This window comes from Actinia tenebrosa, unplaced genomic scaffold (assembly GCF_029948245.1).
Source record: "Actinia tenebrosa isolate PJP-AT-01 unplaced genomic scaffold, QUT_ActTen_1.0 PGA_scaffold14__42_contigs__length_11649687, whole genome shotgun sequence".
Taxonomy (NCBI): domain Eukaryota; kingdom Metazoa; phylum Cnidaria; class Anthozoa; order Actiniaria; family Actiniidae; genus Actinia; species Actinia tenebrosa.
In genome coordinates, this window is record NW_028292574.1 from 6,172,007 (window position 1) to 6,187,035 (window position 15,029).

General features: G+C 36.9%; 1 protein-coding gene across 1 annotated transcript; it reads right to left on the reverse strand.

The window, feature by feature from the left end:
- Positions 1 to 236: 236 nt before the first annotated feature.
- On the reverse strand, positions 237 to 14,840 carry LOC116287845 (lysophospholipid acyltransferase 5). The gene is made up of 17 exons (XM_089029779.1): positions 14,738 to 14,840; positions 13,353 to 13,411; positions 12,383 to 12,431; positions 11,904 to 12,010; positions 11,293 to 11,386; positions 10,801 to 10,838; positions 10,398 to 10,457; positions 9,776 to 9,823; positions 9,005 to 9,075; positions 7,835 to 7,943; positions 6,854 to 6,940; positions 6,279 to 6,398; positions 5,576 to 5,622; positions 4,107 to 4,254; positions 3,142 to 3,300; positions 2,720 to 2,838; positions 237 to 1,761 (listed from the first exon to the last, which is right to left on the reverse strand). Exons 1-17 carry the CDS (start codon positions 14,838 to 14,840, stop codon positions 1,743 to 1,745), a joined length of 1,437 nt encoding a protein of 478 aa, XP_088885905.1. The 3' UTR covers positions 237 to 1,742.
- Positions 14,841 to 15,029: the final 189 nt, after the last annotated feature.

Sequence of the window (15,029 nt, forward strand, 5' to 3'; positions counted from 1 at the left end):
TACGGAGAGCCACGTTCACAGGCTACGGAGAGCCATGTTTACAGGCTACGGAGAGCCATGTTTACAGGCTACGGAGAGCCATGTTTTTACAGGCTACGGAGAGCCATGTTCACAGGCTAGAGAGGAAAGAGTAGTTTTAACGACTTAAAAATCGTTAATCATAATAATAGGATGGGATCAAGCTAGGTGCCTTAAGATTCAAACAACACTGACGTATAGAAGAATAATGTCAATGATTATCAATAATATTAGCATTTTAATTAATGAACATCACGAATAATTGATCGATAAATTTTGACTGATGCGAATTAAATATCCACAATGATTAAATAATCAATATATAGTGGAGGCATTTAACCCGTGAAATAGATATTAGACTAAGACCTAGGGCAAACATAGGACTAACGTCGCACCGAACCTATTTAACATAGGTTCGGTGGAATGCCAACTAAAGGGCTTACTTGGTGGCAAACGTCGAACCAATGTCGATATTAATTCACTCACCATCGTTATTATAATTTTAATTGGACATGAAAATTCACGGGGGAACGTACGGGCATTTGTTTGTCTTTTCTGGATTACAGTGTATATCCTTGCGGGAACCTATTTTTCATTGTTTTTTTTTTTTTTTTTTTGTCTCTCTTGCAGCATTCACAATTCTTCGTTTGCAATAGACGTCATAGCCGCCATGTTGGAAGAATTTGACAAAAGATTTTTCAATGAATTCTTTTTTTATATCTTCCAACATGGCGGACATCCCTTTTGTTATTGTGCTCTCTTGGGATTGATTGCAAACCAAGAATACGCAACGCTTTTGCCGGCCGCCCATCCCAGCTCATCTTCGTTGCTCTCGAATACAGCACATTTATTGCAGGTCGGCATCTCACAAACCAGGCAAAAATATTTCATTTGGTCAAAACAAAAACTACAGGACTCAAGAGTCTCGTCTCGTGGCAACGACTTTCTAAACGCGGACATGTTCAGTTTGGGTAGTTTTGAATTTATTTTCGTATCCAGAGCTCTTCGGTCTCATTCATCACTCATCTTTGTATAGCGCATGCTCGCCAGGGGGGAATGAGAGTTTGGGAGTTTGGGGAGCGATTGTTTTCACGGCTTTGGTGTAAGTCATGCGACTGGCATGATTGATTTACTATTTTGCATAATTTATGAATTTAATTCGGCACCTGTTTAAAGCGGCAAAGGCGCTCCAGAGTCGTGATGTCCGACTTGGCTTTTCGAACTTATGCTAGACTCGAACCTATTCAATAGGGCCGTTCTCAATTGCAGCAAACGTCGTACTAGGCTTGAGCCTATTTCAAATGTAATAGGTTCGACTAAATTGAGCTCATGGTTAGTTCGACGTTTGTTTATTTGACTATCACACGTTGACTAGTATTTGTTTTTATTCCACGGGTTAAATGCCTTCACCGCCTTATTTTTTATTTCACGGGTCAAATGCCTTCACTCTAACCCGTGAAATAAAAAATACTAGTCAACGTGTAATAGTCAAATAGACACACAAAAAAAAAAAACCCAGTGGAATTAGGGTCTACCAATGTGTATTATTCTAATATCTATTTCACGGGTGAAGTAAAAAGCACTGTAAGTAAAGCGTTATATTTATATGATTATCCTAATAGTACCTTCGCAAAATTAGAAGTACTGTCCGTGGTACTCAAATTAAATGTCGTAAATTTGACTTAAAAACACCAAAGAATGATACACAAGAACTTGGATATAAGTTATTCTGCCTTTTTGAGTCTGAAAAATAAAACAAGAGAAATTACCGTGAGAAACAAAGCCATCATAAGCATCAGCGAACAAAATAAATAGATAGTAACGCCTACACTGTTGCATGAGAAAATAATTGGGGTCGGTAGGTCAGTAGGTCGGATTTTTTATTTTTAGTTTACTGATACAACAGTGGAAATGAGTTTACTGGGAACCCTGTGGTGCATTTGGGAATGAAAAAAATATTAGGGTCGACAAAAATCGGCAAGAAAATTAGGGTCGGTCGCTCAATAGCAAACACAATTTTTTTTCCGCCTAAATGGGATTCAGCATTGAAATTTCTACAGAGTACCTATTCCTCCACTGAAATTTTAATAGAGGTTTGCACCATCACGTGACGGTAGCCATGTTAGATAGCAGGACCAATACAATCGTTTTACATGAGAAATAATTCAATTCCCAAGAGCAGAGGGATTTTGTCCTGCCATCTAACCACAGGAAGCCCAAACAGTATTATGGGATGGGCTTGTGATGGTGCAATACCTCTATTGGAATTTATAAGCTGATTTTTTTGTAGTGTGGAAAGATCGAGGGACAGGGAGAAAAACTCTTGAAGAACAGGAGAGCACCAACAAGCAACTCTATTGACATTCGCGAAAATCAACATCTAAATTCCAATTGGAATCCAGTGGAAGAAGAGCCACTCTGTGGAATCCACTGTTAATCCCATTATTATTATTATCATCATCATCATCATCATCATCTCTTCATATCATCATCATCTCATATCATCATCTTCATATCATCATCTTCATCATCTTCATCATCATCATATTCATCATCTTCATCATCATCATCTTCATATCATCATCATCTTCATATCATCATCATCTTCATCATCATCTTCGAACCCGGGTCGCATTGTCGAGAAGCGAGAGCTCCTACCGCTACGCCACCCGTTTTCATTAAAGAAAAATAAATTTCGTACCTTTCTTTGTCTCCTGTCTTTCGACTAACTGCCTTGAATATTGGTAGAATAACAATGGGATACAAGATAAACCAAGCGAGAAGCACGGCAGGAACCGTGTAGTACGTGGTGTAAAAAACCTTAATGGAATAACAAAGTAAGTAGTTTTTATGGGAAAGGAGAAAGAGGGAATAAAGAGGACAACTGAAGTATACAGGGAAACTAAAGAGAGAAGGGTCAGCATCAGTTTTACAACTTCGTTCATTTTAGTCTCCGAAAGAATTCCGAAAGGATTTCGGGGGAAAACACGGATATATTTTCGTTCTATCAACCAATCAGAGCGTCCGCATGGCTTGTCTTTTTTTTAATGTTTAATCTTTCGATTCAATAAAATGCTGATTCCCGATAATACACGAAGAAGCGATAATGATTTCAAAACTTACTTCGTTCATTTTATCCCACGTCAAGAAGTTAAATGGAATAATAGTATATCCAAAACCACAGAATCTTATTGGCCAAGAGATGGCGATAACCAATGCTCTGAGAGCAATGCTCATGTCTGCCCAGCGCTTATTGGACAATGTTATGCACATTGCGTAAATCTGCAGAAACAAAATGAAACAAGTTAATTCCAAAAATTAATAAGTGATAAATAATTAATTAATAAGTGATAAATAATTAATTAATAAGTGATAAATAATTAATTAATAAGTGATAAATAATTAATTAATAAGTGATAAATAATTAATTAATAAGTGATAAATAATTAATTAATAAGTGATAAATAATTAATTAATAAGTGATAAATAATTAATTAATAAGTGATAAATAATTAATTAATAGCTGAGTCTGGAGTTCAATTTTTGGACTCGACATCATATTTGATTAGATGACGACTAGTTTTGGAACTAGCTTGGACTGCGTCGGTGTTTTTTTATTGAATCAAATGTGTCGTAGTAGATAATTGTATCGCCGAACGAATGCTTCACCTTTAATTAGCCACTTCTCACCTACCATTATTATTTTCGATTCTTTTGTTCTCTTTTGTTTTACGACTTCCTATTTTCTCATTAGGTTTGTTTTCTCCCTACACCACTATATATACCCCTCCATCATTCTCTTTCTCTCATTGACTGCGACGAAGGACTAACGTCCGAAACTTCAGTCTACTATCTTTAGTACCTACGGTGATAACCTACTACGACATATTTTATTAGAGGTTGTTAGGTTTTTCCCATGATCGAGGGTTTTCAGGCTTTTCAGTCGTGCCCTGATTTACATCAGTCCAGAAGTTGTTTCAGGGTTTGATCTGTGAGTCATCCGTGCCCCAACTAACACAGATCAGCCCAGATTTTGCTCATAACATTAGAAGGAATGACTGAGGATAGACTGAGCAAAGATGTCTTACTTGTTTCTCCATTTTGATGATAAGGAATTCCAAAAGGAAGGCAATGAAGTATCCAAGGAACAAGCCATGCCAAACGGCCAGGAACATTAGGGTCAGGAAATGAGACAGATCCTTGTTGCCTAGGAAACGAAGACGCTTGAACACGTACCTGAAAACAGACCAAGAAATAGCTGTTAATACAGTAAAAACCCGCGTATAAGAACCTGAAATTTAAGAACCTGTTAGGCTAAAATTTCATTTTAAACATAAGAACCATTTAAGCTAAAATCCTAAAACAGGTTCCTATTTTTAAAAAAATAAAAAATAGAATCATCCTTTTCAAAAATATATTTATAACACAGTCTGTACACGATAATGCTATAAACACTATAACTGTACATGGTTACTGTAAAGAACATGTCCTCATTGAATAAAAAAATTCATATAAGAACCTGTTTAGGCTAACTTGAAAAAATCTAGGTTCTTATACGCGGGTTTTTACTGTATCAGCCCTGACATTATCAGGCTGGAATTTAGGCCATCCCCTCTTTATTTTTTATTCAATATTTTAACAGGAACATCTAATTAAGCACAGGCTAGCTTAAATAAAATCCTGTATAAAATAATTATAATTACAAAATAAATAAACACTACATGAATTACAAGTTACATCACGATACAATATAATAACATCTAATTTAGCACAGACTAGTTTAAATAGAATCCTGTATAAAACAAATATAATTACAAAGTAAATAAACACTACATGAATTACAAGTTACATTACGATACAATATAATAATAGTTCAAAACAAGACAATGCGTATAGTTTAAAATGGCGCTTTGCATTTGCCTTAAACTCTCCAAGATTAGAAAAGTGTCTTATATCTAACTGGAGTTGGTTGCAAGTGCGCGCTCCATTTATGCGAAAGCTACCTTGGTATTTGGCTTTAATTAGCTAGTGGAATGCGGAGTAACTCTCGGTGCATAGTACGATAGCTATGGATTTCATTGGATAAAGATTTTAGCCTTCAAAGCTAGAAACTTGTGGGGCGTGTATCATCCATACACGCTCCTTACTACATTCGAATACCTTATACACAGTAGGCTTCAAAGCTAGAAGCTTGTGGGGCAGTGTATCATCCATACACGCTCCTTACTACATTCGAATGTCCTATACACAGTAGGCTTCAAAGCTAGAAGCTTGTGGGGCAGTGTATCATCCATACACGCTCCTTACTACATTCGAATATACTATACACACTACCCTCAATTCACGTGGGGTTTCTTTTTATGGAGGGAGGAAAACCAAAGAGAAAACTCGGAGACAGCCCACGTTGGTTAGGAGAGAACAACACCCAAATAAACTCAACTCAAACGCAGGCCGCACGTCACAAGCCTTTCATTGGTGAGAGAATGACGCCTTAACAGATGATCTACAAGAGCCCTTTTGTTACAGCATTCCAATAATCAATATTCAGAAAACTTACCTGAACACCCACTTATTAGTGTTAATATTAAAACATTCAACAATGTGCTGCAAATAAAAATCAGGATAGAAGATAGATTAATATACTCAAACTGACTTTTTGTGATATATAGAATAAACTCCAAACACCACAGGGAGCCCATCGATCATGGTCTGTCTGTGATTGACGGTTTAATGGGAGGTGTTAAGTATATCATGAAAAGACCATTTTTGAGTTACAAATTACTGCTGTGTTTCTTGATTACAGATTCAGTTACTCAGGGTTAGTATGATGACCTATTAATGGTATATCACAAATCCTTCGCTCTGATTAGCTGAGCTACGAATGATAGACTACCAGTAGCAAAAAGTGCCAGTTTTGAAAACCAAAACAACTTATGAAAAATAAATCAAACTAATTTAATTTTTCTTTGTATACATTTATTGGCCAATTAGTAGGTTAAAATGATTAGTCTTCTCGCTATCATGACTTGTAGACCATTCGGGCTGTGCGTCTAATATAGAGGTTTTGCACCACCACGTGACGGCAGCCATGTTAGATGGCAGGAACAATACAATCGTTTTACATAAAGAAGAATTCAATTCCCAAGAGCAAAGGGATTTTATTCTTCTGCCATCTAACCACAGGCAGCCCAAGTAGTATTATGGGTGTGGGCACGTGATGGTGCAAAACCTCTATTGTTAGTCTAGTGACCTCGAATTACCTGGAATGTGTAAGAAACCTCATATATAGAGAGTTTGATATTCCTCAATCCATCCCATGTTAGCTCTCCTTGAGGCGTCTTGCCATTGTAGGCCAGCCCGGGAATTATACAGCTACCTTCCTATTTTAGCAAACAGAAAAAAAAGTTTTAATGTAACAGTTGAGGTAGAAACAAAATAAATGTGAAAATTAACTTAACAATTAAGATTTCCTATCACTTTTCGCTATCAGCAAGCGAAAAAGACGCCATGTAAGTCATAAAGCGTCCCCTAAGGCCCCGTCAACACGTATCCGGTAATTTTTGTATTCGCAATTCTTTTTTTTGCGGATAAGAAAATGTTTGCGTCTACGCGCAGCGTATTAGAATCGTTTTCACCGTCCACACGTATCCGTTTTCGTAAAATTTGCGGATAAGGACACAAAAATTTGCGGACAAGTGTGGACGCAACCCGAATCGAAAACATTTGCGGATACAAAAATTTCCGGATACGTGTGGACGGGGCCTAAAAGCAGACCCATGTTGCAACGCGTACTTCAACTCTAGAACGGATAATAATTCAGGCCGCATTTACTCACAGCTGTTAGCCAGACGCCCAGATATCTCATCAAGAGGAAACGTCCCCAGAATCCAATATACCAAATCTTGGCCAGATAAGATAGATTCTGAGGGAAAAACATTGTTTTATCAGTAATACAGAACTTTTTTTTAGCTTGGGCGTTTCTTGGTTTAAAATATGTGCATGAGAAGATTGTGTAAATTGTGATATACTATATGAATTCAGAGTGAGAAAAACAATGAATTAAGGGAATAAATAAAGGAAGATTATTTTCGATAGCTTACCATGTCTATGTTGTTTGCACGCTTTTACCGTAAAAAGGGTGATTTCCATGCATTCTGACGGCTAAACGAAGTTGGGGACCCCCATTTTTTATTTGCTTATTTTACTTCTAGTACGATGTACTTTTATCATGCAAAATTTAAAAAATCTGACGATGGGATCTTTTGCCCATGAACGTCCTTAAGAAAATGAATGGATAGGATTGGTTAATAGACGGAATGCAATGATGGATGGATGGATTGACAGATGGATGGGATTGATGCGTGGATGGATGAATGGGATGGATTGACAGATGGATGGACAGCTGGGAGGATGCATGGATACATGGATGGATGGATTGACAGATGGATGAACAGCTGGGAGGATGCATGGATACATGGATGGGTGGATGGACAGATGGATGGACAGCTAGATGGACAGCTAGGAGGATGCATGGATACATGGATGGGTGGATTGACAGATGGATGGACAGCTGGGAAGATGCATGGATACATGGATGGGTGGATGAACAGATGGATGGACAGCTGGGAGGATGCATGGATACATGGATGGGAGGATGCATGGATACATGGATGGGTGGATGGACAGATGGATGGATGAATGGATGGATGGATGAATGGGATGGACTGACGGATGGATGGCCAGCTGGGTGGATGGACAGATGGACAGATTGAAGCATTCCTCCATTGAAGATTGTCTTAAACAATAAGCATATTACCTTAAAATCTTGAGATAGCAGATATTCATCTGGAAAAAACGAACCAAGGGTTGCATAAAGACCAAGGTACAGTACCCCAGCTGATAGACGTTTGAAACCAGCTGCAATACTAAGGAAAAATATAAAGAAATAAAATTATAATCAAAGTAAGTTACTGTAGAAGAGATAACTAGCTAAAAACTAGCGTGAGCTGCGTCGATGTTTCTAATGAAACAGTAATGATAAAAGGGTAAATTTTAAGTTACTGTAGGTGCATAAATAAGATGTTTCATTCGTTCAAATTGAAACTTTTTCCAAGTCTAAAAAACGCCTTCCTGACCCAACGTATAGTGCAGTCAGATTGGAATCTTTTAATTGTGAATGGGAAATAATATTAATGATATTTTTTCAGGTTACAATAAACATAGCTGTGTGTAAGATCATGGATTGCATGTGCTGTCATACAGTCAATGTCATTAACGTTGTCCACCGAAAAAACACATTTACACATATACACATTTAGACTATAATAAATATCACGTGTTTCCTCGAACGTTCTGTCATAAAACAAATGCTGAAATACCTATTCTCCATCTTTAATCCTCACTAAATGGTCAGGGCATTCTGGATTTTCGATTCACGAGTTGAATTTTACATTTAAGTTCAGGCTGACGCACACGAGGCAAAAAATACATAATGAAACACGTGATATTTCTTTTAGTCTATGTGTAAATGTCTGATATGTCTAATGTGTAAATGTGTAAATGTGTTTTTTCGGTGGACAACGTTAATGCAAAAAATCCCACAATCTTATAGTACAATTTTGAATTTATAAATACTCTTGACGTTTTGAAAGTTTTCAAAATTGGATGAGCCTTTAGGAGGGTGCTTTGAGGGATTTCCGGTTACTCCGTCGTTTTCCTCCCTCCGCAAAAATCAGCTTCTAGATTCCAATTGAATTCCAGTGGAAGAAGAGCCACTGTGGAATCCACTGAAAAGATATAACTAGCTAAAAACTAGTGTGAGCTGCGTCGGTGTTTCTAATGACACAGTAATGATGAAAAGGTAAATTATACACCGTGAAATGATGAAAAAACTTACTGACGTTTCGGACGCTAGTCCTTCGTCGGAGTAAATCGTCGGAATCCACTGTTAATCCCATCATTTATTATCTATCTATTAATTATTTACCAAGAATTATTGTCATCCTCTTTGTCAATCAGTTTTCCCTCTACCAGTTGGATATAGTGTTTAATAGGAAACTGAATGGTGACAAAGATCTGTATTAATATCTAAGACCTAATTTCAGGATTATATAGAGGCTTTGCACCATCATGTGATGGCAGCTATGATAAGAGGCACGACAATAGAGTCGTTCTCCCCTGGGAAACCGAATTCTTTCTCATGCAAATCACATTAGACCAGATTCAATTGTTCCTGCCTCCTGTCATGGCTTCTATCAAGTGATGGTGCAAAGCCTCTATATTTAACAAATAAAGCGGCTTTTTCCATGCTCCGTTCAGTAATGAAGCACACAGGAAGTGAAGTAAACAAGAAAGAGTGTAAGGAGAAGCACAAGCCATAGCCGTTTTATTATATAGCTACTAATTCTTTTTTGGTATTGAATTTATTTACGCAAAAAGAAAGTTGGTTGCAGGATCTCGCACAAACTGATGGCGTCATCACTGTGCTCCGTTCACTAATAATGCACAGTTTTTGACCAATCAGTGAGCACGTACTATCCTAACTATATAATAAAATGATGTAATGGTAGTAGTGCCTTCTTTATAATATATAATAATATTAATTATTGATTAATGCCAAAAAAATCAAAGTTTGTAGTGAAATACTTTTCTGTGTCTGTTGCCGTAGTTGTTGGGATTGGATCATTAATTTTCATGATTGTACTTTTTATTGGGAAATTTATCTAATATTTTTACAAGATTTAGTAAAGGTACTTACCAAAGGGCCAACCAAGACTCCACCCATGAAAAAGCTGGTACCAAATACCTGGAAATCAATCAATCGGTTACCTCGAAAGCTTCTGTAAAGGATCCTAGTTTTGCAGAGAGTTCAAGGAAGACTAAAGAACCTAATGAAATAAGACCAAGTTAAGGGGAAGCATGGGTGGTGTAGTGGTGAGAGTGCTCACCTCTCACCAATGCGACCCAGGTTCGAGTCCCTACAAACTCAGTGTTGTATGTGAGTGAGTTGTTTGTTGGTTCTCTCCTGTGCTTCAAGGGTTTTCTGGGTTCTCCGGTTTTCCTCCCTCCGCAAAAACCAACTTCTAAATTCCAATTTGATCTTGGGCTTTCACCTAGCATGGTTCTGAGGGTTCCGTTTGTGATTGTCCCAGTGTGATTACAGAGAAAACTGATAGATTTAAGAGTGAGACTTAACAAACTCTACTCATGCGCATACATGTACGATGCTGAGTTCAGGAATTGAACCTGAGAACAGAAGCAAGAGGCACATAGTAGTGTGCAAAGGAAATAAAAAAATAATGCATGTACAGTATGCTCTATTTACGGTGTATTTTGGATTTTGAGTTGAATCCTCAAATGGATCAGGGCCTTGCCAATACCTCAAGAAGGGAAGGAAGTTTGTTCAGGGCTGTCTTCTTGTAGTCTTCAGACAAGGTTTCCTAGAAAATATAATGCAATTCCATTCACAAACACAAATGCATGATCTTTGTTATATTTAACCTATCAGGAATGTAACACACCATCTTACAGACAATCTATCTGGTCCAATAGCAAGATGATTGAATGAATCCATTCATCATCTTCCTGTGAAATGACCAATGTCACCAAAATAACTTACCAACACACCATACTACAGATCTGGTCAACCTAACCAATAGCTTTCCAAATTCCCAATTCCCACTAACAATGGATCAAACAAAAAAGAAAAAAAAGAAAAAAAGAAGGGAAAAAAGTTGGAAAAAGAGGAATTCACTTAAATAAATAAATTTTTGCAAATTTTACCTGGTCCTGTCCTCCATCATAGTAATCCCATGCCAAACCTTAGGATACACAAAATAAATATTACTTAAATTAAAAAGCTGGTCATCTCTTTCACAGACTTTTTTATGTTTGGGAATCCTGTTTGGGAATTCTTCAAATTTATCAAGACTTAGGCCAACAGCATGAACTGCATGATTGGGCTAAACTGCAATAAAGGCTATTGAGAATACGGTGTTAAGGTTCCGTGTTATATTTGTAACTTATAATAGACCTCCTCGGCTCGGACTTAATGTTTTCCCATTTCAGACCATGTGTCATTTCCTAGAATATCATTACTTTGTTTAATGGTTGCTCTCGGTAGCACATGAGAAGATACATGAATATGGATACAACTGGATACAACTCAAACAAAGAATCTTATTTTCAAGGGAATGACATGTGGCTTGAATTGGGAAAACATTACGGCCGAGCCAAGGAGGTCTACAAATGTATAAGTTACCTGAAGGTACTTACTAATGAGTCTCAAGCACAACACACAATGTGGTGTAGTCCAGTTGACATCATAGCCACCAGTAGCATTAACCATATACCCTGTTATCAGGTATGTCTAAGGAATCAACAACACAAAACGATACTCAACTATTAAAAAAACGTTTTTTAAATTTGGTCAAAAAAAAAAAAAAAAAGAAAAAAGAAAGAGCTGCATGTGGGCTAAGCATTTGTTAGGTCACAGCTAACTCACAGATTGAATTGGAATTTAATGCGTTAGGGTGTGTGTAGGGAGGGAAATCCAATATTATACCAATGTAACCAAAAACTAGAAGATGGATGCCTGATGTCACGTTTACAAACATTCCTGGGGTGGGGGTTAATTGTGGGGGTTCCCAGGAATGGCCCACCTTTCCTGAAAACATTGAAATCAATGCTCTCTTATATTTGATTTCCAATGCTGCAGTATTGAGGGGCAAATTCAAGTTATTTAATTGCATTAAGGCTAAGTGTCGATAAGGCAAATCATAACAGAAAATCATTTTGTGGCTAAAAACTTAGGGGTGTTAGTCCCCCCCCCAACCCTCCAAACTCTCCTGCCTCCAGAGTCCCTGGTTCCAGTGGTGTCTACTTACAAAGTTGAGTACAAATACAGCGAGCACTGTAGCTGCCTGACTCCCTCCAACCAAAAGGACAAGATAAACCATGGAAATGTTGATAACAGAATGTTTGGCACCCCAGCCTACGAACAACATGAATACTGTATATTGAGTCAACATAACCTTTTATGTAGTAAAGTACTACTCTTAAACCTTCTTTAAAACAAACATCTGATTTTGCTGAAAATGGAATGTACAAAAAAAAGATATGATGTCACTGTGTTGCTATTGTAACTCTGATCGTGATAAATTGTATATCATTAGAAACTTGAATCTATCGTGTCATAACAATAATATGAAATTAGCTTATTGCCAGCATTGCATTTCCCATTCAAACTTTGAAGATTTGCCACAAACAAAACCCAATAGAGCCACCTTAAGAGCAATTGCCTACAGCTTTGCTACATAAAATATTTTATGTACTAAGACTATATAAATCCTGTTGGTGTTCTTACCATAGTTGAAGATAAGAAGAGCCAGGCCACAAATTATGAAATATAAATGCTAAAACAAAAAACAAAGAGAGGTTAGTATAAATTTTTAACAAATATTGTAATAAAGACCAACGTAATGCATAATTAATATGTGCATCCATAACAGAAAAATACATGGGCTCAGCTTGAAGACAGGTGGGCTAGCCATCACTAAATGAATATACCTAATATCTAGGGTACCAAATAATTGAAAGTAATATTTTGATAGTCCATTAGTTTAAATATTATTAGGGAGGAAACAGGAGGAAACTGGACTTCCATGTATAAAACTACTCTCTGAAAGTAGAATATAATATAGCTATAAGAATCTATAAAATATACATCTATACGAGATAAATAAGACATGAATAATGATAATTATCATTTAAAGCCCCATTCAGACGTATCCGGAAATCTTTGTATCCGCAAATTTTATTTTGCGGGTACGAAAATGTTTGCGTCCACATGCAGCATATTCGAATCGTTTATAAATCGTTTTCACTGTCCACACGTTCTTCAGTTGCCCTGTTGCACGCTAGTGCGTAGTCCCTTTGATGGATAGTTTTTCTTATCGAGCATGCGCAAAATCATGTTTACGTCAGCGTATTTGAAAATTTGCGGGTACGACCCTCCACACGTATCCGGAGCATATTCAACAATTTCCATTCTGGAGACTGTTTTTGAAAATTTTTGGATACAGACACAAAAATTTCCGGATACGTGTGGGCCTAATTCTGTAAAAAGAACATGCACAAGTCATTTTAAAGGGTTAAAAAAATCCAATGCCTGCGAAAGCTTATCATTGTGGGTTTTCATTTGAAGTCAAAAAGACGTCATTTGACCCTAAAACTGGGGAGCTCATTGAAAAAAATACTAAATCACATCAATTTTACTAGCAATGTCACTTGAAATAAGCAATTGTCATACATCCCTATTATTTGTCTAGACTTACTTGAATTATTGCATTCTTTCTGTACAGGACCAGTCGGTAGAACACGGACAGTGGGTATGCTATCAAAGAAAAAGAGAGAATAAGAGAAAAATATCAAATGCCCTTGAGGCGGGAATCGAACCCACTTCTTCAGTATTCCAGTCCGATGTGTTAACCACTACACTACAAGGACCAACAACGCTGGCAACGCAGCCAGGATATGAAATGTAGGATACTCGTGAGGATCCCAGAGCGATACTTTTTCTCTATAGGTAAGTTGAATACCGTAAAGAAAAAGTTGTTAGATATATTTATATATTTTATATTCAGAACAAGCAAGGTTTCACTACTGAAAAATCCATACCTATACCCCTGTGGAGTGGGAGTTGGATACAATGTAAAAGTCCCTTTTCTCATATCCAGTAAATGATACCACTGTGATTCATTTGTACAGGCTTACCCTCATTTAAAATCAAATCATTTGCAGAAATCAACAGTAGAGGCTTTGCTCCATCACAGGAGGCAGGAACAATTGAATCTGGTCTAATCTGATTTACATGAGAAAGAATTCAGTTTCCCAGGGGAAAATGACTTTATTTTTGTGCCTCGTGTCATGGCTGCCATCACATGATGGTGCCTCTATAATGTAAAGAATGTGCAAATTCTTCGTTTGCAATGGACGTAATAGCCGCCATGTTGGAAGAATTTGACAAAAGATTTTTCAATGAATTCTTTTGTTATATCTTCCAACATGGCAGACATCCCTTTTGTTATTGTGCTCTCTTGGGATTGATTGATTGCAAACCAAGAATTGAATAATATCTTTAAAAAATCCTAGTCCAATACAATGCATTGTGCGCCAGATAATCATTTTCTCTGCAGGCAAAATAGCAGTTTTGTAGGCGAAGTTTGACAATCCAGTTAATGGCAAAATCTTTTCAAATTAGATTAACTACAAGGTGAGCTAAACATAATATTAATGGTATCATATTGTAATAATCTTGAAGAGTGTTTGGCGTATTGAATGCTTCAAACAGTCCTCAGTCTAAATCAAATATATTCTCGTATAATTTAATCATTTAAAAACTTGATAAGCTTCAATTGGATTGTACATTGTATTGATTGAATTTGAATGTAAAAGTATGCAAAATGAAAATGATTTTCAGTTTCTAACCAAAGGAAAGTAAAATTTTTGGTTAAATTTTATATAATATTGTGATGTATTACGTTTAGGAATGCCCAGATTTTTTAAGCAGAGAGGAATAAAACTTGCATTAGACATCACCCAGTATCACCAAACTCACCAACAGGTGACCAAACGTCCCTTACAAATGACAATCAAAACTTGTTTTTTCTCCTCATAACAAGTCAAACTTGACAGATAAATTTAAAAAAAATAGTAGTACCTGCAAGTAAGCCTATGACCAGACGTAGTGAAGGGTCAGAAAGGCCAGTTTTCTGAACCAAAAAACTGATATCTCCAACACCAACCGTCTCGTAATCCGCCATTTTGTTTGAGTATAATAATAACGAACTGCCTCGATTTGATAACGAGAGGCAACCGGAAACGGAAATAACCCTTGTGTGAAACAAAAGAAGTCAAACGTACCAGTCAAATTGTAAATCGCTCAAAGATTTTTCTGTACAAGAAACGACTAAAAATTCATTCAAATGTCTTCAACTAAATATTTGTTGCGT

Coding starts and splice junctions, on each gene's coding strand:
- LOC116287845 (XM_089029779.1), bottom strand. CDS start 14,840: ATGGCGGATTACGAGACGGTTGGTGTTGGAGATATCAGTTTTTTGGTT. Junction 12,432..13,352: donor GAAAGAATGCAATAATTCAA/GTAAGTCTAGAC, acceptor TTTTTGTTTTAG/CATTTATATTTCATAATTTG. Junction 9,076..9,775: donor GAGTCTTGGTTGGCCCTTTG/GTAAGTACCTTT, acceptor GTCACCATTCAG/TTTCCTATTAAACACTATAT.